Source organism: Miniopterus natalensis, chromosome 12, assembly GCF_054644295.1.
Source record: "Miniopterus natalensis isolate mMinNat1 chromosome 12, mMinNat1.hap1, whole genome shotgun sequence".
Classification (NCBI taxonomy): Eukaryota; Metazoa; Chordata; class Mammalia; order Chiroptera; family Miniopteridae; genus Miniopterus; species Miniopterus natalensis.
This window is the reverse complement of record NC_142092.1, coordinates 46,567,295-46,592,598: the sequence shown is the minus strand read 5'-3', so window position 1 is coordinate 46,592,598 and position 25,304 is coordinate 46,567,295. Positions and strand designations below refer to the sequence as shown.

The following is a 25,304-nucleotide window of genomic DNA, read 5'->3' as shown; positions in this document are numbered from 1 at the left end:
ATGCCCAGAGAGGACTTAAACCCAGGTCAGTGTGCAAGGCATCTGGAGGAGTCTTCACTTCAGCTCAGGGCTAAGACGCCCAGTTAAAATTTGAATTTCAGAGAAACAATGGTTTGTGTCTTAGTATAAGTATGTCCAAAATATTGCAAATACTGTTTCTCTGAAATTCAGATTTAGCTGAGCATCTTATATCTAGTGGCCCTACTCAGAGTCTACCCTGTGCAGATAGGACCCCAGGTGTCCCCTCTCTGCTCTCTGCCATCCCTATTGGCCCTGGAGAACCCCCAGGCTCTGTCTAGACCCAACACTGACCCAACTGTCCAGGCAGCCCCTTTAGCTGCCTCTTCTCTCTCCGCAGTTGAACTTTCTGCCTCCTCAGCCACCACTTCTTCAATACTGTGGCCACCCTCCATCCCACCAGCTCATCAAGGCTGGTCCCTTCTCACACCCAACTCTGGGGCCACAGACCCTCCGAGCTCTGGTAGCCTGTTGGCAGCTCAGTATATGGATTTCTATCTTCTCCTCACCTGCTCCTTCTCAGTCACCCTCCTGTCCCCAGAATCCTGCCCCTGTCCCTTGCCCCACTCCCTCGTGCTTCCTGGCAATCCCACTGACTCTCATGGTGAATGCTCAGGCACCGATATCTCCTGTTCTCTTCTCTTTCTCCAGCTGGACCACTCTCCCAGGCTCAGGCCCCATTGTGCCTCTGTCTACTGGGTGCTCCAGGGCCTCAAGGACTCTAGATTGGCCACTTTGCTCTTCTCTTTGCCTAGAACCCTTCGATGGTTCCTCAGGCTCTTGGGATAAAGTTTGACCCCATGTCTGGCAGACAAAGTCCTTCATGGTCTGCCCCCGCCTACTTCTCAGCCCTCCCTCTGCAAGCCACTCACAGTTCCCAGAATACATTACGTTTTCTCACAGTCCCATTGGGCTTCAAATGGCTTCACATCATCACCCCCATCCCGCTTACCTTGGTGGACTCATCCCTCATGTCATCTCTTCTAGAAGATTCTTGCCCCACTCCAGGCTGGCTTAGCTGCTGCCCATATTACCTCCATCTTATCACAGTGTATCCTAAGTCATCTGCCATTTATCTCTCCCTCCCAAGAGACAAACCAGACTGTGTCTTCCCCACCTCTGGTCGCCAGCACCCAGCCTAGTAGATGAGCTTAACCCCTTACTCCAACATGGATCTCAATTCCCCCCCTCACCAACCTGATCCCAGCCTAATACAAGTTTGCTCAAGCTCTAACCTCATCCTGAGACCTTAGCTCCAATTTTGACCCTTCCATCACCCTCATCCCAAGAGCACACACAAGAAAGAAAGAAAGGTGGGTGTCCCCCATGTCCAGGGTACATTCTCCTGTCCTGAAGGAAGGACAGCACCCTGAGCCCACCTGAGTCTGCAGAGGTGAGGGGTGGCGCCTCAGCGTGGAGGGCAGTGGAAGAGTTCATTACTTAAAGATGACTTCTGACTAGGAAACCCTCAGGCTGCTGCTGATCCCTGCCTCTCCCTGAAGTATGACTTGCAGGGCAAGTTGGAGTGGGGACCTGTGCAACCCAGGTTCCAGACCTGGTCTGGTCTATTGGCCCCCTCTAGAGGACAGTTCTAGTACCAGAGCTGGCTTTGGGCAGCCAACCCTCACATGCCTTCCCAAAAGGAGCTCCCTGGCCTCAGAAGCTCCCTGGACTTACTGCCCACCATCTACCACTCCACTCGCAGGTCTCCTTACAATCTGCAGACCAGCAGGCATTTCCTTTTGTTTCAGCACTGGTCACTTGCTTAAATTTTTCATTGCCTCATCCTTGGAAGCCCAAGTATGCCCCATCTCCAGAAGTCCTCTCAGAAGGAAGCTGGTCCCCTGGCTTGCTCCTGACCTCGCCTTGGTCACTGAGCTCCTGCAGCCCTGGGTTGGAGCCCCGTACCCTGGTCGGCTTTGGTTCCTTCACAGGAGCCTCCCTTGCCATTCCCAAGGGAAGCGTTTTTGAAGACAGGGCCTAGGTTTCCCACACCCTTGCTTAGATCGGGGCTCCCAGAGGACAAGACCCAGGCTTCTCTCCCACCCCAGACCAGGGACTCCCAGAGGACTAAGCTTGACTTTCTACCTCCCCTCTCAGACTGGGGTTTTCCTGCAAATATGGCTTATGTGTCTTTCTTCCCCTCAGACTGGGGAAGTCCAGGGCCTGAGTCTCTCCTTTCTCCTTCACAATGGGGGTTCCCTGAGGACTGACCCAGGGTCTCCTCCTCAACCCCTCCACCTGGCTGTTGATCTCCAGAACTTTCCAGTCCACATTCTGCACAGCTCTCCGCACAGCCAGACATTCAGGAGCCTCCACTGAGCCTGGGACCTGGGGCCTGGGGCCTGGGAGGGCTTCCTCTGGCTCTGGGCTGGACACTGGCTTGGAGGACAGTTCCTTCCTCTGGGACCATGAGGCCCAGCACCCACCCAGAGCTCCAACTCTGACCTCACAAGGGCTATCTCAGAACCTGGTTTCCATGGCGCCACTGGCTGGAGAAATGATGCTATTTTGGGCAGTTCATCTGGACTTGACTCAAGTGGCACGGGCCAAACCCCTGTCCCACTGACCTCTCCCCTGGAGGAGCAAAGCAGGACAGAACAGCGCTCAGAGCCGCCCCAAGGAAGCTGAGGGGAGGGCCCTAGACTGGGGACACAAGGACAGCAGAGCCTCAGCTAGGGGAATAGCCAGAGCTTGGGACAGTCATGGATAAACAGGACCAAGGCCTGCTGTAACTGAGAAGTCCCCAAGGTGGACGCTGAGAAACAAGGCACTTCAGTAGAGTGAGTTTGGGTCTAGGCAAGGCTGGGACAAGGGGACCTCCCCTGGGGCCCAGACCTGGGAATGCCACTCTCTGGGGACCATATGGGGAGGAAGTGACCATGTGGCTGTCTGGGGAAGAAACCCCAGTTGGGAGGTGAAAGCCTGGATGTCTGCTCTGGTTTAGTCTCGAGTTGCTGGGTGACACTGTCTCTGGGCTTCAGTTCCCTTGCCTGTAAATTGAATGTTGGGAGGATCAGTGGTGGAGCAGATTGGGAGGCTGTGTTGCGCTGGCCTGCCAGCAGGGTGAAGGGGTAGGACTGGGAGAGTGTGGAGACCAGTGACATTGGACTGCAGGGATGCAGGTCAGATAGATGGGTTGATTGCTGGCTTTGCTGGAGTTATTTTCCCCCCTGGAGAACCTTCTTGAGAGGCTGGGGCTGGGCCTAAAGGGTTTCTGCAATCAGGGCTAAGGTTGTAAACTGTGCTGCAGCTAGAGGGCACTGGGCTAGAGAACAAGGGGGACATACAGGGTGGGGAAGCTCAAGAGTTATGTTCGTGCTGCCGTTTTCGAGGAAAATGAGAATACAAGGAATTTCCAGGGATGGTGAGAAGGATAAGCCTTGCTGGGGGGGGGGGGGGGGGGGCGGGCATGGACTCAATGAATTTTTAGGACCTCATCATGTGTGTTTGTGTAAGGAAGAGGCCCTGGAAAGTCACAGTTTAAGTCAGCAGCAAGAGGGCTTGAGGTTAGACCAACGGCAATAATAGCTGCATATGTGAGGAGGGGGGGCACTGAGGGGAGTCTGTGGGCATCCCCACTGTCCAAAGGGGGTTACAGATATGAGAAGGTCAGAAGGAGCTCTGAAGGGCCTGGCCCGGAGGTCAGGGGTCCTGAGGACAGCATGGGTAGAGGGGGTGGGACCTGAGGGCCTCTTGCCATTGGCTGAGGCACATCCAACTGCATCCGTGCTCCCTGCCAGCTTGGCTGGGTTGAGGGGTTGGAAATGGTAGTAACTGGCCCTGTGGCTTCTCCCCCTGGAGGCTGAGGTCCGACGAGAATGCGGGGCCAAGTTCTGTGCCCCTCAGCCCTCGGGATCTCTCTTTGCTCCCACAGCATTTAAAACTCCGCCAGAGCATGACTCAAGCAGACAGGAAGAAGCGGTAAGCACCCACTCACCCCCATGCCGGCCTCCCGCCTCCACCCCAGGGGGGGGGGGGTCCCCTGCCCCCCCCCCCCGCAGCCTCTCCCTCGTGTCAGTTGATTCCCTCACTAATTCATGGGCCCCAGAAGAAGGGCCTCTTCTACCTGCACCCATAGCAAAGCACAGGCTGGGCCCCGGGGTGAGGGGAGGCTCAGAAAGACCTGACTAAGGGTCAAGGGGTTGGTCAGGGTTGGTGCTCAATTGAACTGAACTCACTACCTCTCACTCTCTCAGGCTCAGGTTTCTTTGGGGTGAAATAGAAGCCAAAGTCCTTGCTATGGCCGAGGCCCTACCTACCTAGTCTGTTTCCTTTCTGACCTCCCCCTACCCCACCCTGAATCTCCCCACTCCAGTCACACTGGAGCTTTCTTACTTTCATACATGCTCGGAGTCCTTTGGTGACTGTTCCTGTGCCTGACACACTCTTCCCACAGTTAATCACATGGCTCTCTCCCTCACTTCCTTTGTATCTTTGCTCAAATGACACATTCTTTATTTGTTTGTTTGTTTATTTAGAGACATTGATTTGCTGTCCCACTTGTTTATGCATTCATTGGTTGATTCTCATATGTACCCTGACTAGGGATCGAACCTGCACCTTTGGCCTATCGGGACGATGCTCTACCTGAACCACCTGTGCAGGGCTCAAATGCCATATTCTCCATGAGGCTTACTCTGACTGCCCAACTTAAAATCACACCCCACCTCCTTTTCCTTGCTCTATCTTTCCCTGTAGGACATACTTCCTGCTCTGTCCACCTCTCCTCTGCCTCTGTGGCACCTTCCCAAGACTGTTCTTGGGTCCCTGCCTGCCTCAGGCTGCTCATAGGCTCTTCTTTGGGGCTAAGGAGGCCATTCATGGGGAGCCTACATGGTGATGCATGGGAGCTGGAGCTGGATGGGAGCCAAGGGATCGTCCAGGAAACTGTACATCCCTCCAATGTGCAGCCCTGGGTTTGTTCTCCTGTGGTAAGGACAGAGCAAGGACTGAGGTGGGTGAGCTATGGACATGGGGGCTCAGTCAGAGATGGGGGGTGATGTTCCTATCCCAAGCAGGGCAAGGTAGTGAGTGCCTGGTGTGAGCTTCAGGCAGTCAACAGGGGAGGGTCACCAGTCTTAACAAGCACTAAAGGCCACACTTAGAGTTATCTCTACCCCCTTCTCCTCTTTTGCCTCTGCACCCCATCTCCTCCAAGCTCAAGCTCTATCCCACCCCACCCCCAATAGACAATAGAGCCTGTAACTCACTTTTTCCTCCAATCATGATTATTAAATAAATATTTATCCAGCATCTACCATGTGCCAGGCACTGCAGAAAGTTCTGGGGATCTACTGGAAAGTAAGACAGATAAATTCCCTAGTTTTCATTCATCTTACAATATATATTGAGCACCTACTATGTGTCTGGCACTGTGCTAGGCACTGAGAATACACGAGGGAGTAAGATCCAATCCCTCCTTGCCTCTCTCCCTCCCTCTCATTTGTTCACTCGCTCGCTCGCTCACTCACAAACACCTGGTTGAAGCGCCTGGTGCACTTAGTAGACCCCTTCATCTTTGGCAGAACCTGGTGCATATTTCAGGTCTCAGTGCTGTTTATAGAGCCTGGGAGCAGACTTTGCCCCACCCTGTGCTATTTGCAGGATGCCTTTCGGTTGTCAGGTCCAGCCTGATGTCTTGCCTGTGTCTTCAGGCATCTGGTTCCTGCAGGTAGGTGGGCAGAGAGATAGACAGACAACTGAGTTCCACCTTCCTCCTTGCTCTCCCCCATTTGCTTCTCCCCCAAGGCTCACTGAGGGGGATGGCATTCATCAGATCCCCAGCTGCCCCTCTGCAAAGTGGCTTAGTTGGTGTGGCCTTCCCACTGGTCCAGTCCTCACCAGAAGGAAGAAAGGGCAAGACCTAGCTATCTACCCCCAGTCCTTCTCCACATCCCTGTGACACTCAGGTGTCTCAGCTGATCCTAGCTGTCCCAGCAGCCCTGGGCAACAACAGGAGGTGTGTGTGGACAGGCCACTGGGTTACCTATTAACTCAGCCATGAGTTAAAGGGCTGATGGGCAGCAAGTGCCCTTGAGTCTCACTTCTGCTCATGGGTTCGGGCTGCTGCTTCAGGTCTTCCCGCAAGGCCAGGATAACCCAGTCGCCCACGACAGTGAAGATGAAAGCAATACTGCGGAAGGAGGTGGTGCGAGTGTTCCTGGCCGAGCTCATGAGCACATATGTCATGATGGTGAGTGGGCGGGTGGCACAGGGTGGGTGGGATCTGAGGAAGGGGCATGAACCCCAGGACTTCAGGAGGGTGGGGCTCAGTATGGGCAATCCATGACCCCTCCCACTGCTGGCCCTCTGGGTCACATTGCCCATTTCCTGGTCCCTGAGCTGGGAGCCTGAGGGTGAAGCATAGGAAAGTAAGGAGAGAGCTCTGTCTTTCTCACCAAGTCTTTTTGGGAGAGAAAGGGCTCATACTTTGTGGAGGTAGAACAAAATCATGGGCTGGGGGTGTGTCAGGGGACAGGGCTGGAAGTGGGAAGAAGGGAAACCAAGAGGAAAGAGACTGGAGAGAATGCTGAGTTTTTGTTTTTCTTAACCCTCACCTGAGAATATTTTTTTCCATTGATTTTTAGAGAGAGTGGAAGGGAGGGAGGGAGGGGGAGAGAGAGAGAGAGAAACATCTATGAGAGAGACACATTGGTTGCTTCCTGCCCGTGCCCTGACCGGGGCTGGGGATTGAACCTGTAACCCAGTTACGTGCCCTTGACTGAGACCTTTCAGTGCTCTAACCACTTAGCTCTAACCACTGAGCTACGCTGGCAGGGGTGAGCGTCAGGTTTTGAGAATTAATGCTGAGGGCAAGGGGGAGACACTGAAGGCTTTCAAGCAGGGGAATGATGTGGTCAGATTTGGATTTTAGAAGGAAACCCTTTCTGGGTGTAGTGTGGAGTCTCAGCAGAATGGGCAATGCTGGAGGGAGGGGAACCAGTTAAGAGATTGTTGCAAAGACCTAGCATAGAGAGAGGGTGGTGGATGGTCCAAGGACCGAGAAGAACGCACACGTTTGAGGCAGTTGTAGAAGATGGAATCAAGGAGGTTTCATAAGCCATAGATGTGGGGTAAGTGCTAAGGGGCCATTCTGAACCCTGGGCCTAGCGCAGGGTGAGAGGTAAGATCAGTTTGGACATGATGGAGTAAGGTGCCGGGGAAGGAATCTAGAAGGTGGTTGGATATAGAGGTCTGGAGCTCACGAGAGTAGCTTGGGCTGGAAGTATAGAGGTCATCAGAATATGGATGGTGGTTATAAAAACTGTTCAGTGAGAGTGTACAGGAAGAGCCAATAAATTGAAGAAAGAGCCCCGGAGAACAAAGAGGGGCACACGAAGGGGCCTGAGAAGTATCGGCTAGAGAGGTGGGAGGAAAATAGGTTACAGAAGTGTGTGGGAGTCCACAGCAGTGTGGGCAGCTGCAGCCAGCCAGAGAAGGTGAGAACCGACCACGGTCCATGCAGTTTGATGACATGGAAGTCACTGGAGACCTTGGCAAGGGCTCTTTTAGTGGGTGGCAGGACAGAAACGAGATCTCAAGCAGGAGGTGAGGTTTCTTGGAAACTCCGCCTTCACCTGCTTCAGCTCTGCCACCTTCCCCAGCCTCTGCCTCTAAGCTGTAGCCAGGCTTGTTTGCACCTTAGGGAGGACCCAGGTCCATGAAAAGAAGGGGCAGCCTCTGGGAAGAAAAGCAAAGGCAGTCAGGAGCATGCTGAGGTGGGGCCAGCGGGGGCAGGGGTGGGGGTGGAGAGGCAGTGTGTGTGACAGTGTGAGTGTGCCTGAGTGTGTGTGGTTGTGTTTGTGCACGAGTATGAGTGTAACTGTTTGTGTGCATGTTGAGCCACAGGGTAGGAGATGATGGGACCTACGGAGCCCAAGGGACTCTGAATACCTGGATTTTTATCCTGATCCTGCCACTGAGATCTGCCTTGGGCAGATCTCTTGGTGGCTCGGAGCCTGTCTTCTTATTTATAAAATGTGCTGAATGGGGCCTCTGTGGGCTTTGGATTTGAATTCTGGCTGTGATATCTTCTACCTGTGTGATCTTCCATAAATATCTTAATTGTGCAGAACTTTAGCTTCCTTGTGAGTAAACATGACACTAACATGGAGCTGGCAGAGTTGTGTGAGGAAGGCCAAGAGCCCAAAACCCAGTTCACATGTAGGACACATGTGTTGCTCTCTGGTCATTATGACAAGTGCCCTCAGCTGCTTTCTCCTCCCTGCCTCCCACCCGTTCCACCTCCCCCATTACTCACCCTCCCGCTTGGCTCCTGAGCTGTAAGGACAGCACTGAATTCTGTCCTGCCTTAATCCAGGGCAAAGTAATTCATTTATGACAAAACATTCCAGTCCCATGAGGGCTGTTAAACCTTGGAACCGTGGAGCCAGGAGGGTGCTTCCTTGAAGAGCTCTTAGGGGAAACAGGTACCATCCACATACATTGAAGTCTGCCTGTGTCCGTGTTTCTCTTCCTTTTCATGAGATTATTATTTAGCACCTAATACATATCAGGCACTGATGCTAAACTAAGCCCCTTAGATGCAGCACCTTCCCAAATCCTCACAACAGTCCTGTTGGTCTATTATTATCCCCATTTCTCAGATGGGGAAACTGAGACTCCACAAGACTTACTTGCCCAAGGTCACATTTTAAGTTAAGATTAAATCCAGTTAGTCTAACATCACAGCCTTGACCCTTAATCTCTATGCTCTGTCCCTTAGCTTAGCTATGGCAGGATTTCTAACAACCTGGCTTGTTAACTGGCCCTCAGCTCAGGTAAGACCCTCACTTTCAGGCTTTAGGTAGTTCAAGACCTCACTCCAGGTCTTGTTTTCCCCATCTGTAGAGTGGGGGCAGAAACATTTGCCATTCAGATTTGCTGTGAGAATTAAAAAGAAGTAACACATGTAAAATAACTTTGAGAGGTTCAGGCTCACATAGGACATTGTGTTACTGTTATTTTTATTTGTTGGGATTGTGCCAAACTGATAGGAAGCTCAGTGAGTCATCAGGGTAAAGGTTTTAGGAGGAAAGCAAGTGTGACCTTGGGCTCCATTTACTGCAGCCAGGATGAGGGAAATGGACTGTTCTCCACAATTTCACTCTGGGATCTCTGGGAGTGTTGTCCTCGAGGCTAGCCTTCTGACTCTTGGAGGGACTTGGACAGGCTGAGCCACATTTATTGACCAGGAAGGGAGGAGTTGGACCATCAAGGCTCTGAAAAACCATCTGTAGACGTGAACTGAACCATAGGGCAGGGGTTGCAAACTCACACGCTCCAGGGGCCAGAGAGAGCAACTCAGAGTGGCGGGGCCTTGTGGCTAATTGCAGAGTGCCGACCTGTGCAAGGATGCAGCCGCCACTGCTCCAGCGGACTGTTGCCATGCAGGGCAGAAAGCAGGTCCGCATTACCTGCGCTTCTGATTTCTTTAGAGAAGCTGAAACTTGTGATCATCAAAACCAAGTTATCCAAATCAAGAATGTGTGCTGGATGGATAAGGCCCATGGGCTGCCAGTTGGTAACCGTGACACAGGAGACCATGTGGGGCTTACTCATTCATTCATTATTTTTTTAAAAATATGTCTTCATTGATTTCCGAGAGAGGAAGGGGGACGGAGAGAGAGACAGAAACATCAATGATGAGAGAGTCATTGATCGGCTGCCTCCTGCACGCCCCCAACTGGGGATAGCGCCTGCAACCAGGCATGCGCCCTGATCGGGGGTCAAACCGTGATCTCCTGGATCCTAGGTCAATGCTCAACCACTGAGCCATGCCAGATGATATTCATTATTTTTAGCAAATGGTTCTGAGATCCTACTTGGAAATAAGGACCCTTGGTCTTCAGACTCTCCATGCCGGCTCCACTCCCTGCACTTCCTGACACCCCTCAAACCTGTCAGCCTGTCCTGGCCTCACACTCTACTCTCACACCCCATCTGTTCCTGTCCTTTCCTGCGTCATCTTACCCTTGACCCTAAGCTAGCCCGCCTCTGGGCCCCTCTGCACCTGTCCTGGGGCTCTTGAGGAACCCAGTGGGCCCTGCTCACTGCCTCACCCCTACTCTATCCGGGCTATTTCACTTTTTCTCAGACTTCCCCAAAGCTGCTCTGTGCTCTGCCTGTTTTTTAAATCAGCAAATGGCTTGCTCTCTAGCTTGACAGAACTATCAGGTAGCCTCCTGTGTCTGGTTCCTTACCCACCTGTCCCTGTCACCGCCAGAACCCACCTACCTGTATATCCATATTTCTCCCCTGCACCAGGGCAGGGCCCTCTCTTTCATGTGGGACCCTCCTCTCCTGCGCCAGTCCCACCCGCGTCTATAGGTACGCCGCTTGTCCTTTTCTCTCTCCTTTATCTCCAGCCTCTCCCTCTCTCAATCTTAACATACCAAAGTCTCTCTACTTAAAACAGCACAACACGGAACAAAACTCCCCTCCCTTCATCCCGTAAGTCCCTTCATTTATCACATTCTCCCTCACTCCCTTCTCAGGCAGGTTCACAAAGGGAGGTCTACACTGGAGCCCTTCAGCTCTTCCTCACTGCCTACTCACCTCTCAGCCTCTAGGACCTGGCTTTTGTCCTCAAGCCCTGGTGATACAGTGCTCACCACATTACTAATGACCGCTGGATAGTGACATCTAAAGGGATGCTTTCCAGGTCTTCATGCACTTGACCCAAAGGCTGCAACTGACTGTGTGGACCACACCCTTCTTGGGAAACTCTGCTTCTCCCTGTGCCCAGGACGCACACTCTCTTTGTTCTTTCATTTCAACGCCTGCTGCAGCTGTGTGGCTCCAGGTTCAGACCTCAGGTGCTGTCTCCTCTGTGTCCTCTCACCTGCCTTCATCCGCCCTGATGGCTTCAGAGGAAGCCTTCAGTCCACAATTCTCCAGGATTTCTTATTCAAAAACTCTAGAACAGAAATGTCCAAGGGAAATATGAGTCACATTTGTAATTTAAAATGTTCTAGTAGCCATATTTAAAAGGCAAAAAGTGAAAGGTGAAACTAATTTTAATAATTATAATATTTAACCCATACAACTAAAATATTACCAGTTCAACATGCAATCAATATACAATTATTAATTAGATTCTACATTCTCCTTTTCCTGCTGTCTTTGAAATCTGGTTTGTACTTTATACTTAAAGCAGATCTCAATTGGGACTAGCCACATTCCAAGTACATAATAGCCACATGTGGTTAGTGGCCATCATATTGGATGATACAAATCTAGACTCTGATTTCCAGCAGTCTAGACATCTAGAGGTTCCTCAGAGTCAGCATGTCCAAAACACATGGACTTTTCAGCAGAGGTGCTATCTGAGCGTGGCCTTAAAGTAGAGTATCATTTTTTTCAGGATCTAGGATCCAGATATTCCAGAAAGAGGGAATAGCATGTGCAAAAACACAGAGGCATGAAAAAGCAAGGCATGCAGGGAGCAGTGTGGTGGTTTGGTTTGAGGCTGTCTCGCATAGGTGACTGCCTGGATTCAAGCCCTGGTTTACTACATTCAGGCTCTACACTTTGGATAAGCCACTTAACTTCTCTAAGCCTTGGATTGCCCATTCTTAAATGGGGAGATTAATAGTACTTAATGCATATGTGGTGTAAGGATTAAAGGAAGTAATAGATGTGACTTTTACCAGTGTCTGACACATAGTCAATTCTCAATAAATGGTGGTTATTATTTAGCAGTAATGCTGTTGCTGAACATAGAGAACACTGGAGCAGATACGAAATGGAGAGGCAGAAATTATAAAGGGTTTTGAATGGAGGCTACTGAGTTTGGACTTTATCCTAGAAATGAAGGGGAGCCAGCGAATGTTTGAATGAAGGGCAGACATGATCAGCACTCAGTGTTAAAGGCCACTCTGGCTGCAAGGAAGAGGCTGAGAAAGATCTGGGGAGAATGTAAGCAGAACTGATTGGGTGTGGGGAGAAGGGAGAGAAAACACTCATTTGTGACATCCAAGTTTCTGGTTTGGCTAACTGGAATGAGGAACATAGGACGGGGATCACATTTTCTGAGTTGGTGATCTTTGAACATGGAGCCTGAGATGCCTGTGGAACACCTAGACTTTCAGTGGTTATCTAGAAATAGGGATCTGGCTCCTAGGTGGAGGTTTTGGGAATTTCGTGCACTAGACATATCTGAAGCCACAGATCTGGTAAGAAGACCCAAGAGTGACTGGAGTGAGATGTGAAAGGGGCCAGGGATGGAGCCCTGGGATTGTCCATATTCACGAAACAGATGAAGAAAAAAGAATGTGGGAAGGAACTGTAGAGAGGGAGAGGCTATGGAGGTAAGAGAAAACCCAGGAGGGAGACATGTCATGGAGACTAAAAGGAGGGGCTTTCCAGGAGCACAGAATGGTTAAGAGGGTCAACGTCAGCAAAGTCAAGGAAGACAATGTCTGAAAGGACCTTTGGAAAATCAGAAGGCTGGAGCCCTCAGAGCTTCAGTGTTGGTAAGATGTGGAAACAGAGAGCAAGGGAAGGGTTAAAGGAGCCAGCCATGGGTTCTTTCCTTGAGCCTGACTGACACAGGGAGGGGGTGTCCAGAAGCCCACGGGTGGACAGGAAGGCTGGGCTGAAGTGGGAAGGTTTACTTTTAGGAAGGAAGAGACCTGAGTCTGTGGGAGCCAGTCAAGGGGAGGGTGGAAAATATAGGCAAGAGGGAGGCCTCTGCAGAGGGAGGGAGAGGCTGGGCATAGGTATCAGAGCTGAAGGGATAGGCTCTAGATTCAGGTGGCTGGCTGCAGGAGGTTGAGTGAGGGCCTAGCTTCAGGCCTCTAATGTCCCTGGAAAGGGGATCAGTGGGGGTGTCACCTGAGGAGATCCAGCAGTTAGGGATGGGTAAGAGCTAGAAGTTCAGGAATGACACCTGAGGGCAATGGAAATACTGCTGAGGGCAAGACAGTTAGAACCCCACTGGCTTCCAGGGCTGACGTGTGTGGGGGCAGGGGGTTGTGGGAGGGGGGCTGTGGCAGAGCCCAGGCATGAAGTTTGGAAATCCCTTGAAGAAGTGTCCTTCAGGCGAGGCTGAAGTGTGAGATGCTCTGAGGGGTTCAATCCACAGCAGCCATGCCTTCCTCGAAGCCCTGACTCCTCCCCTGAACTTCAGGTAGGCTCGGGGTCCATGGGCCTGGATGTATCTGAAGGAGTCTCTGACTCTGCTGCCCCCCACCCTGGCTCCTTTTACACCCCCCACCCAGCTCTCACTGGTCAGGTCTTAGAGGCCTTGACAGGGGCAAGCAGGGAGAGGTCATGGGGAGGAAAGTCTCTGGAGGAAGAGGGCATGGCAGAGGGTCTCCAAGAGCAATTTGGGGAGGCCCAGGGTGTGAGGGTGAGGAGCCCAAACTAGGCTCTGAGCTCTCCTCTGAGGTAGGGGCTTCTGGGAAGGCAGTCCCCTCAGAGGCTCTCCCTCGCAGGTGTTTGGCCTTGGCTCTGTGGCCCATATGATTCTAGGAGATAAATTTGGGAGCTACCTCGCAGTCAACTTGGGTTTTGGCTTCGGAGTCACCATGGGAATTCACGTGGCAGGGAAAGTCTCTGGTGAGTGGGCCCTGCCTGACCAGCAAGGCCAGGAATCTCCTGCAGGTTCTTCCTGCCCAGCACCAGCCAGCCCCTTCTCCCAGCCAGCCAGCACCTCACCTTCACCGGCCACTTGGAGGGAGAACACCCTAAACCTTTTCCCCTGTCTTGCCCAGATTCTACAAGAGCCTCCTTGACCCACCATTTTTATTAGCTGGGTCAACTTAGCCAAGCTATTTAACTTCGCTACTCCTCCCTTTCCTTAATGGTCAAATGGAGATGGTGGTCCTGCCTCAGTGGGTCCTTGTGAGAATTAAATGAGTGTACTGCATAAATGCTTGCCTTATTATTGTTGTTCGCTGCTCTCAATATTTTTATTGTTGTTGGTTTCTGCTCTCACTCTCCCAACACACTTGCCCTCCCCTTAGGGGCCCACATGAATGCAGCGGTGACCTTCACCAACTGTGCACTAGGCTACATGCCCTGGAAGAAGTTTCCTGTGTACATACTGGGTCAGTTCCTGGGCTCCTTCCTGGCTGCTGGCACCATCTACTGCCTCTTCTACAGTGAGTGGGTGTCCACATCTGGCCTCAGCCTTCTCCTCTGAAATACGGGCAGATCCAAGCTCAGTGTCTTGGCCTGTGAAAATGTCTGGGAGAGAAAAGCCCTGGAGGTGCTCCCCAACCCTGCATCCTACAACCTTATTTCTGCAACTTCAGTGGGGTTGAGCTAGGGGCAGGTTCACACTTAATCTTTGTCTCTACAGCAGCTCTTATGGAGTACACGGGCGGACATCTGACAGTGACTGGTTCTATAGCCACCGCTAACATTTTTGCCACCTACCTTCCTGCCCACATGACATTGTGGAGGGGCTTCCTGGATGAGGTCAGTGGTTCAGGGTGGGTGCCCCTCCAGAGGCCCTCCCCACCTCAAGAAGGGGCCAGCAGGCAGCCCCTCACCACAGAGAGGATAGAACTCTGATGGGAACTGTACCAAGATGTATCTCTGCCAGTGGATTTGGACTGGGGGCACTGCTGAGGCCCTGTGGCTTGGCTAGGGGGCCTGGGTGGCTGGCTTGGCTAGGGCCCTGGGTGGCTGCCACAGCATTTGCTCCCCAGATGTTCGTTACGGGGATGCTCCAGCTGTGTCTCTTCGCCATCACGGACAAGCGTAACCACCCAGCACTGGAAGGGACACAGTCCGTGTTGATTGGCATCCTTGTTGTCATCCTTGGAGTGTCCCTGGGCATGAACTCAGGATATGCCATCAACCCATCCCGGGACCTGCCTCCCCGCTTCTTCACCTTTATTGCTGGCTGGGGCACACAGGTCTTCAGGTACTGCCCTGCCCAGTCCACTCCCTCGAGTTTTCTGTGGGTTCCTTGCATGCGGAGGGGTGGGGGTGATGTGAGGAGCAACACAGGAGAGTCCTGCAGAGCTGTCAGGTGGCCTGGGGAGGCAGGAGTGGGTCCTGACCTTCCCTCTCACCAGCACTGATGTAAATCCTGCTCCTGGGCTGAATGTAAACCCTGCCCCAGAATCAGGGTGAAGCTGACCAGGGTCTCAGGCTCAGGGGTGACTCCTGGGCTAGGATGGGGATCACTTCTCTACTCTCAGGCCTACTCCCTGTCTCAGTGTGTGGATACAGGTGCTATCCTGGACATCTACACCCTCACCAAGCCTCTTGCCTCTTGCCTACAGTGCCAGGCAATGGTGGTGGGTGCCAGTGGTGGCACCAACCCTGGGTGCCCTCTTAGGTGGCATCATCTACGTGGTCTTCATTGGCTCCATCATCCCACGGGAGTCCCAGAGATTGGATTATCCTGTGCAGCATGAAGACCACCGAATAACTGTACCGCCCAAGACCATATCTCACCAGACTTCATCCCCTACCCTGGCTTCTGTCTCTGTGTCCCCTGACAACAGACCTACAGTCCGACCTACCCCACACTTAAATGACACCATCCGAATACATCAATTCTAAGTAAGATTATTTGTAACCCCATCCCCACCCCAATAAAGCAAGTCTTGTCCCTCAGTGGTACCCTTGCATACTAGGTGCCCCCTATGGTTGGGCTTCTCTCCTAGTTCTTCCAGAAACTCTAGGGTTATGCCATAGCCCAAAGCTGGAGCATGGACCAAAGAGGCCTCTAACTCCTTCCAGTCCTGGGCGATGGGGTGCCCCCTGGGGAAGAATGGGGAAGGGCCAACAGGAAGAGATTAAAAAATGCCAGGCACAGAACAGTGGACTTTCAGGCATAGGTTAGGAAAGGGATGGTTTGGGAAAAGGACAACAGCTAGCTGATGGGGGGTCAGTTCTGGGGATACCCTGAGCTGCCCTGAGATAGGACTCGAGACTCTTCTTCAGTTTTGGTCAGTCCTTGTACCAGACAAGCCCAAGCATGTAGATCAGTTTTTTTCAACCTTTTTTTTTTTTTTTTTAATTATTGCACCACCTCAGAAGCCTTTATATATATATGTAAAAATTTTTTTTATTGAGCTTTAGAGAGAGAAGGGAGAGGGGGAGAGAGAGAGAAACATCAATGTGAGAGTGGAAACATTAATCAGTTGCCTGCTGCATGCCCTCTACCAGGGACTGAGCTGCAATCCGGGCACGTGCCCTGACCAGGAATCGAACTGGCAACCTTTTGGTTTATAGGACAATGCCCAGCCAACTGATCCACACCAGCCAGGGCCAGATATTTTTTTCTTAACCACATGATATTTTAATGCCACAGATATACTGTATATGTTTATGTACTTTATGTATATCTGTGCTTTATACAGAAATAGTAAAATCTGTTTCATCTTCTCCTTCCATGAATCAATTGTCTCTCTTGGGGGCAAAATTACCCCCCACCCTTGAAAATGCTTGATGTAGACAGATAACGTATGTAAGGGTTACACTCTTCTTCCTTATTCCTGGGTGCAACAGCTCTCCCATGTTAAGAAATTCCAGAGTTAGAAAGGAACATGTAGCCCAGCCAGTGTGGCTCAGTGGTTGAGCATCGACCCATGAACCAAGAGTCCCAGTCAAGGCACATGCCTGGTTTGCAGGCTTGATCCCCAGTACAGCGGAGCATGCAGGAGGCAGTCGATCGATGATGTTTCTCTTTCATCGATGTTTCTCTCTATCCCTCTCCCTTGCTCTCTAAAAAATCAACAAAAACATACATATTTTTTTAAAGAAAGGAAGACGCAGAGAGGAAATCCTTCTAAAAGGTGTAGAGACAGGAAACGGCCTCATAGAGTTGAAGGGGACAGGCCCAAAGGTTGAGTAGAGGTGGGGCAGCCAGGACCCACTGACTCTGGGGCCAAGGAGGAATCATCCTGCTTTCTGGGATTCAGAATGCAGCATTGCCCATGGTTCCTGTCATTGCTTGTGTGTTTACCCTTTCAGCACCTGAGCACCTCCTGTATGCAGGCCTTGCCTGGGCAGTAGAGCTGCTGTAGTGGAGGGGGCTGGGTCTCTACCTTCAATAAACGCAGTCTAATGGGAACAGAAAGAGCTAAGTGGTGGAGAATGGGTTACATGGAGGCTGTGGGGGCTCACAGCCCAGCTTCAAAGCCGAGATCAAGGATGGCTTCCCAAAGGAGACAGAGCAGAGTTGGGGTTGGGTGGTGGTGGTATACTTTCAAGGGCTGGCTGCTGCACTTTACAGACTGAGGGGACAGGGGGCAGAGGAGGCTGGGCTTTCTTATGGAGGTAGGGACATGGTAAGAAGAGACTTAGAAGGCCCACCTGAGCTGCAGTGTGCAGGTTGGTGGAAAAGGGGGAGACTGGGGCCTGCAAGGGAGTATGGTGAGAGGCAATAATCCCAGAGGAGCAGCAAGCAGTACACCTAACAGGTCAGTGCTGGTGGGAGTGGAGAGAAGCGTTTCACTCAATGCCTGGGAGGTAAAACCCTCAGGACTTGGGCTCAGATTGGAGTGGGTGAGGGCGAGTCAGGAGTCAGGTCTTTCAGTTTCTGGCTTGGGCCTGGGACACTGGAGATGTCCCTACTGAGAGCAGAGCATGGGAGGGGAACCAGTTTGGAAAGGAAGATAAGTTGAGCTTGAGTTGTCTATGGGACTTGAAGGGCAAAAGATGTGTTGTCTCGGGCAAGATCCTCAACCTCTCTGGCCTCGTTTTTCTCTTTTGTAAAATGAGTCTAATAATATTACCTACCATTTGTGTTGCTGTGTATATTCATAAAACATACACAATGCTGAGAACAGTGCTTGGCACAGACCAGGTGCTCAATAAACAATTATGCCTTTTGTACAGAGTTCAGAAAAAAGTTGAAAACAGAGATTGAAAAAGTTGTGGTTGTGTGGATATAGCTGGGGCCATGGAATAGTGAAAGGAGGGTCAGTGAGCAGGATCTTGGGAGCACAGTCAGGAGGTGGTTGTGAGGTATGTATGCAGTGGGCACCTCAAGAGGTTTGGCTGAGAAGAGGGCACAAAGTGGATGGCCAGGGGGCACTGGAAATAATCCAAATGTCCACCAACATGGGAACAGATACACTGCAGTACAGCCACACACAACAGATTTGATACATCAGTAAAAACTAAGGCACAATAGCTATCTGCAACATGGAAAAATTTTGCAGGCATAAAAAGCAATGCAGTAGACTGTATACAGTATGACACCAGTTATACTGTTGATAAACACGCAACAAGTAAGTCTTTGGGTAAACACATGATAAAACTACTTAAAAAAAAGGGGGGGGATGATTCTTCGAGGGATATAGACTATAGAAATGGGAGATGAAAAAATGGGAAGTAGCATGGGGTGGTGCAAGCTATTAATAATATCCTAGTTTTGGAGTTGGGGAAAAATTTATGGGCTATATGATTGTACTTTATGACATATAACTGTGATATTTGTAGGTTTCATATAAAAAGATGAACAGCTATGTCATAAGAATAGGAAGAGTAGTGGGTTGCTGCCTGCTGAGATTACAGGGGGTCCAGGGATAAAGGGGAGAGATTTGAGTATGTCTGACATCCCATGGTGGGAGGAGCTCAGCCAGGGAACCAGGCCTGGGAGTGACAAGGTAAGGGCCCACAGCTGCAAGTCCCAGCCAGCTGCTTCCCTCAGTGATACTGGACAAGCCTCTCTTCCCCTCTCAGCCTCAGTGACTCTGTGAACATGAGAAGAGTGGCTTTCTAATTTCCAGTGTTTCAGAGCAGCGTAACCAGGGTGTCAGTCATAGGTGGGAGAGGCATATATGGGCCCCAGGGTTCTGGTTGCTACCCTCCCCTGTCCTTCACTGACTACTTCAGCCTTCTGGCATCCTCATGCCCCTAGAGGTGGCCTCAGAGCCAAGGCAGCCACTGGGTCCATCCAGAACCCCTGCCTGCTGTCCACTGCTCTGCCACAGATCTGTTCTAGGCCCATTGCTCATAACATCCTGCAGATTCTGATCCCAATGTCAGGCTAGATAAGCCCAATCCCGGTCACAGAGCATCTCTGTACACAGAGCACAGTCCCCTTTCATTCTCTTGGCAGACATTGGTTGAAAGCCTGCAACATGCCAGACACCATTCCAGTGCTGAGGACACATGCAGGAAGATACACAAAAGTCCTTGTTCTCACGGAGCTGATATTCTGTGCAAAACATGGTGTGTTAGTGATACATGCTGAGGAGGAAAAGCAGGAAAGGGAGATAGGAAGTGTGTAGGGCTATGAAGACAGAAGCCTCACTGACAAGGTGACTTTGAGTAAAGACCTGAAGTGGGTGAAGGAGTGAGCCATGTGGACACCAAGGAGAAGAGCATGCTGGGCTGAGAAAAGAGTCAGTGCTAAGGTTCTGAGGTGGGAACATGAAGGGGCCATTGCTGGAATGGAAAGAGGGAGGGGAAAGTGGAAGGCGAGGTCAGAGAAGAGGGGTAGGGTGAACTGAGGCCAGGCCTAGGGGAGAGTTGAGACCAAGACTTGGGACAGAGGGTGAGGGACGTTTCTGGAGGAGAGAGAGCTTTCACAGCAGGCAGGCAGGCAGGCAGGCAGGCAGGCAGGCAGGCAGGCAGGCATTGTGGCACCTGTGCATCCTTGATCTCGGTTCTCATACACGTACACACACACATATATACACACAATCCCTCCTCTAATCACTCCCTGGCTGGGCTCAGGGAACATCTGTGCAGCTCTGGGAGCCAGGCTAGGACATGAACCATGGGAGCCCTGGCTCCTCTCCCATTCTCGTACTCCCAAGCCCAGCATGGGCTGGATGTGTGACCCAAAAAGGACCCCCTCCACTCTCTGGGCCTTGGATTCCTTATCTGTAAGGCTTCAGTCTGTTGGTGTCTGGGGGGGCCCCCAGCTCTAACTTCTTCCAGAACTTTGAAGCCTCATGTTATGATACTACTTACCTACCCACCCCATGCCTCATCCCAGCTGAGGCTGTGGATGGGGACAGAGGTGGGGCAGGAAGAACTCCCAGCCTCAGGCCAGGCCCCTCCAGGGCTTTGCAGATAGAGGTTTGGTCCTCAGCCTGTTGGACAAAGACACTCCTCCAAAGAGGACATACAGATAGCTGAGACACATAAAAAAATGCTTGCCTAGCCAGCGTGGCTCAGCAGTTGAGCATTGACCTATATGATCCAGGAGATAGAGGTTCGATTCCTGGTCAGGGCACATGCCCGGAGTGTGGGCTCCATCACCAGTAGGGGGCGTGCAGGAGGCAGCAAATCAATGACTCATCATTGATGTTTCTCGCTCTCTCCCTCTCTGAAATCAATAAAGACATATTTAAAAAAAAAAAAAAAAAAAGTTCAACGTCACTAATCATCAGAGAAATGCAAATTAAAACCACACTGAGGTATCATCTTATACCTGTCAGAATGGCTGCCATCAACAAATCAACAAACAAGTGCTGGTGAGGGTGTGGAGAAAGGGGCACCCTAGTACACTGCTGGTGGGAATGCAGATTGGTGCAGCTACTGTGGAAAACCAGTATGGTGTTTCCTCAAAAATTAAAAATGGAGCTGCCATTTGACCCAGCGGTCCCATTTCTGGGAATATATCCTAAGAATCCCGAACACCAATCAGAAAGAATATATGCATCCCTATGTTCATAGCAGCATTATTTACAAAAGCTAAAATCTGGAAACAGCCCAAGTGCCTATCAGTAGATGAGTGGATAAAAAAGCTGTGGGGCATTTACACAATAGAATACTATGTGGCTAAAAAAGAGGATCTCTTCCCCTTTGCAACAGCATGGAAGGACCTGGAGAGTATTATGCTAAGCGAAATAAGCCAGTCAGAGAAAAAATATCACGTGATCTCACTTATATGTGGAATCCAATGAACAAAATAGGTCCAGAGACATGGATGCATGGAACAGACTGACAGATCTTACAGAAATGGGGGTGGGAAGAGATTAAGCAAAGAACTTTTATGCATATATGCATAGCCCATGGACACAAACTATAGTGCTGCAAAGGCCTGGGGTGAGGCAGGGGCTGGGTAGGTGGGGGAGGGGAGGAAAATGGGGGACATGTTATACTATCAAAAATTTAAAAAATGAAAAGGTGATACATTCAAAAGATAATAGTTATAAACTCTTCTAAAAATTTTAAATAAAGAGCTTTCATGTGGCAAAGTGCAAATACTCCCCAACTCTGTCCCTAGGCTCCAGGTTTGAGGATATATACTGTCCCTTCATGGCCACTGTAGGAAAACCCCTTCACCTTTGGGGGCTGCTGGTGTTCTCTGCATTTGTACAGTGTATGCTTTCCTCCCATCTGTCCTGACCTCATGGGCCATGCAATCCCAGGGACTCCAGTGTGAGCTGCTGCTGCTGCTGCTCTGACCATGTAGTGGAGAGGACACAGGTTTTGGAGTAAGACATAGTAGGAATATCAGATCCCCAGTTGTTAACTGAGTGATCTTGGGTTAGTGACCTAACTTCCAGTCATCAGTTTCCCCACTAATACAACGGGAATAAGAATACTTATTTCACGGGGCTTTGAAGAATACAAGATGAGCACAGTGCTTGGTGCATATTAAGAGGTCAGAAGAGATCCTTGGTAAAGTGTAGGTACATGAGAACTTCTGACTTCTTCACCCAGGTGTCAGGTTTGGGGTGGTTGGGGGTGGGGGTGGAGTAAGGGGTTAGTGACTGAAAGCCCCAGCCTCTTTCAGAGCAACTTCGAGATTGTTCTATTCCTTCCCAAGTGATCTATCCCCTGAGAGGCAGCCCTGGGACAAATTCTAGACACTTGACCTGCTGAGATGCCAAATGACACCAGCAGACTCTGACCTCTCAGACCGTCTTCCCACTACCCTCCCAATGGCTCAAACCATGCACGAGCAGGAACTACTACCCACCTGACAGATGGGGAGACCAATGCCCAGACATTGGCAGCAAACCACCCAGACTCACAGAGACAGCTGAGGCAGCCAATTGGGTATCCTAGCAGTTCAGCTGGGTTCTTTGCACCCAGGACTCCCAGGAGGCTGTGCAGCATGAAGACCGGGGTGAGGGCAGCCTGGGCCACTTGGAACGGTGCCCAAGCAGTTCTGTTTGGGGAAGATGATGCACCTTATCCTGAGGACTCAGGCCCCTCCTGGCCTAGGGCAGCTCTACGTTGGAAAACCCAAGGCCTGGATTCCAGTCCTAGCTTGGCATACAAAAGTGAGACCCCATGGAGCCTTGTTCCTTCTGCCTGGGCCTTTGCAGACTGGGGATGAATGGGCATAGAGAATGCCCTGGTGAATTGTGAGCTCTAAAAGGCCATGAGAGATGGTATGGGACATTTATGCTGAGGCCATGTGAGGAGTTTGGGAGAATTTGCCTGATGAGTGTAGCAGAGGAAGGTAGGTTGGAAGTGAAGGAGCTCTAGCCTGTCCTGGCTCTTTCTTCTCAATTTTGAAAGAGGTGGCACAGAGGCAGGTACTCCTTAGAGGACAAGGTCTCCAGACTTTTAGGCATGAAGCAAAAAGGCTGGCACCATGCAGGGGCCCCCCAAACCTAAACCTAAATCTCAGGATCTTCTGTTTGAGACTGCACTTCCCTCACAAGACTGACCCCCTCCCCCCCCCCCGGCCTCTGGCCTGGCTGGGCCCTGTCCAGGACACCATCCAGAGCTGCTCCGCACAGACCTGCAACCTGGAAGGCTGCTTTTATCTCCAGTCCTGCATACAACCCCCCATGGCACGCCAGGCTGGCACCACTGTTGAGAGGAGTCAGTCCTGCCAGAGGGAATTCCAGAGATAAGAACTTGGTCTCTGGAAAGCTCTGGCCCCATAAACAAACTCCTGCTGGAGAGTGTGGGGCTGGAGGGGGGAGCGAAGATACCACCTGATTCTCGGGAAGCAAGTGTGGAGTTCTGATGCCCACAGCTCCCTCCATGCATGGGGTGGAGGGGTATCTTTCCCTCTAGGCCACATTCATGTAGAGTCTTGTCTAAGACCACTGCTCATTGGAGAATGAGAAGCAGCTTCCTTTTGCTGAGGGGGTCTGGGGTCCCTTTGGTGATGGGGGCTAGCTCTCTGCTGCTCCCCGGCATCCTATCCTACTTTCTTCATCTCCTGAAATCTTTTCCCTCTTTGCTGCACCAACTCCCACCACCCTCATCCTCTCACTTGGATCGCTCCCACAGCTTTTGGCTGGGCCTCTTACCTGTTCGTTCTCCAATCCCTGGGCAAACTAAGGTCTATGGCCACAGCCAGCCTGCTGCTGTTTTTGTACAACCCATGAGCTAAGAATAGTTTTCACATTTTTAAAAGGTTGGGCAAAATAAAAATATTTTGTGATATAAAAATTACATGAAATTCTGATTTCAGTGTCCATAAAATTGTTATTAGAACAGAGTTGTGCATGCTCACTCATGTACTGTCTGTGGCTGCTTTCACACTACAATGTCAGGGTCGGGCAGCTGCAACAGAAACTCTAAGGTTCGTAAAACCTGAAATATTTACTATCTGGCATAGAAAGTGTTTGCTGGCTCCTGCTCTAGATCATAAATCCAGCTGAGCTACTCTCTGCTTAGGATCCCTCAATGGCTCCAGGTGGCTCTCAAGTTGACCTGTCTACCTCTCCAGCTTCATCATCTGTCCCTCCAGTTGTCTGCCCACTCTGGAAGATCCTTTCCTCAAACCCACCACAAACCATATTCCAGGGCTTGCCTCATGCCCTTTACCTTCACTTGGAATGCCTCTCTCCTACAAATGGCACTCTGCCATCTTCAGACTCCACTCAAATGCTTCCTTCTGTTTCCCTTCCCAATCAGGGGTCCTTCCCCCAAGCACGAGAGCTAACCCAGTCCTACCATGTCACAAAAACTCCTTGTATAACTCTTCAGCTTTTAATAAGATTAATGACCGATTTGTACCAAACCAACCTATTCCATTATATATATTCAGATATGTGTCCCCTACTGGATTACTAACTAAAAACAGGCCACATCTCCCCACAGCCCTGGTACAAGGCTGGTGCTAAGTAGGCACACAAGCATTCTAACTTTTTACTTGGCTAATATTATGGAGAAAAAAGATGCTTACATATTTTCCAATTATCAAGTCTTATTTTATAAACTTTCGGCACCTATGATAGATCAGGTACCTCTATGTAAGTTATCTCATTTAACCATCACCACCCTGGTGAGGTAGCTTCATACCTCCATTCTACCAAGTGGCAAGTTGTTATGTGACAGAGCTGGAATCAGAAAACAGGTTTCCTGCCTCCTGCTGATTCCGAGGTGCTCTCAATGTAGAGTTCACCCACTAAACCCACTGATTAAAAGACATAACAGATGCCTGTGGGCTTCCTATTGGGTGTAGGGCCGTTGACCCTGTGCTAAATGGGCCCAGATAAGGTGGTGTGTAGTTCATCTCTTCCCTCCAGTTGTCTATCCCCACTGATGTACCTGACGCTTTTCAAGGCAGATTGTCTGGGTCAGGACCAAAGGGTAGCTATGCTCTGTGAAAATTAAGTGTTGGTTTTGTAAAGTCATTTTTGAAATCTCCTGTTGCTCTGGGGCTCATGGCTTGCTTTGGAGCAGAAGAAAACTGGAAGTTCGGCCTCTGTGCTGCAGAGGTACCAATGCAGAGGGCCAAACTAACGTAACTGGTGATGCACCTGCCTTAAAGGAGCCTGAAGAATGCTTCCAGGGGCTGCTGGGATAAGTCCTGGACTGTCCACATACTTTGACTATTCAAACAGATGTCCAGTGCTCAGAGATAGGGAGAGCCAATACAGCTGCTGCAGGCCTGGGAAAAAGCAACACAAAAAAAATAAGTCTACCTGAGACTCTTTCTCAACTATAGAGAAGGTGTTGGGGCTACTCTGGTCATACATACATAGAGGCCACAGTGTGAACCTGGCAGGAGGAGCTTGCTCTATATCCTCTGCCATCATGGTGGATAGCTAAAGTGACTGTCACCAGACAGGGTCAGTGATGTGGTATGAGGTGTCCCTTGGATAGAAAATGGAATTCTGTAAAGTCACCCAACCCCTCTGCTAGGTCTAGAACTAATGGTACTGAGAACCACTAAAGTAAGTTCAGCTAGATAGATATATGAGTTTTTGGCAAAAGATTCAGATAAGATATCTGGGGTCAACGCAACATGTGTGATTCCGGATATGGTGAACCAATTCAATGTTTGCTATTTCAGACTGAGAAATTTCCTTGTGTCTTTCCAAAGACTGCGATCAGTCTGGATTAAGAAAGCGAGGTGCATCTGATGTTGCAGGCGTTTTCAGGAGGATGGATAACTGGGACAACTGAGACTATAACTAAGTGCCATAACACTG

At 50.6% G+C, this 25,304-nt stretch overlaps 2 protein-coding genes across 4 annotated transcripts in view; one reads left to right on the top strand and one right to left on the bottom strand.

The window, feature by feature from the left end:
• Window positions 1–363: 363 nt before the first annotated feature.
• AQP7 (aquaporin 7) lies at window positions 364–15,546 on the top strand. Of its 3 annotated transcripts, XM_087823187.1 has the most exons (9): window positions 364–430; window positions 3,641–3,662; window positions 3,916–3,939; window positions 6,097–6,214; window positions 13,461–13,584; window positions 13,992–14,129; window positions 14,333–14,448; window positions 14,682–14,899; window positions 15,264–15,546. In XM_087823187.1, the coding sequence occupies exons 3-9, from the start codon at window positions 3,917–3,919 to the stop codon at window positions 15,544–15,546; spliced, it is 1,020 nt and encodes a 339-aa protein (XP_087679313.1). In that variant the 5' UTR covers window positions 364–430; window positions 3,641–3,662; window position 3,916. The 3 variants fall into 3 exon arrangements, with proteins under 3 accessions (XP_087679313.1, XP_016078306.2, XP_087679314.1); XM_016222820.2 differs by lacking the exons at window positions 364–430; window positions 3,641–3,662 and having other exon boundaries at window positions 3,917–3,942; window positions 14,330–14,448; XM_087823188.1 differs by lacking the exons at window positions 364–430; window positions 3,641–3,662; window positions 3,916–3,939 and adding an exon at window positions 14,978–14,989 and having other exon boundaries at window positions 6,146–6,214; window positions 14,330–14,448; window positions 15,270–15,546.
• A 7,046-nt stretch (window positions 15,547–22,592) lies between these two features.
• Window positions 22,593–25,304, bottom strand: part of NFX1 (nuclear transcription factor, X-box binding 1) — a 57,996-nt gene continuing 55,284 nt past the window's right edge. Inside the window, exon 25 of the mRNA XM_016222940.2 lies at window positions 22,593–24,760. The gene's annotated coding sequence lies outside the window, so the exon portion shown is untranslated. The remainder of the gene's footprint in view (window positions 24,761–25,304) is intronic.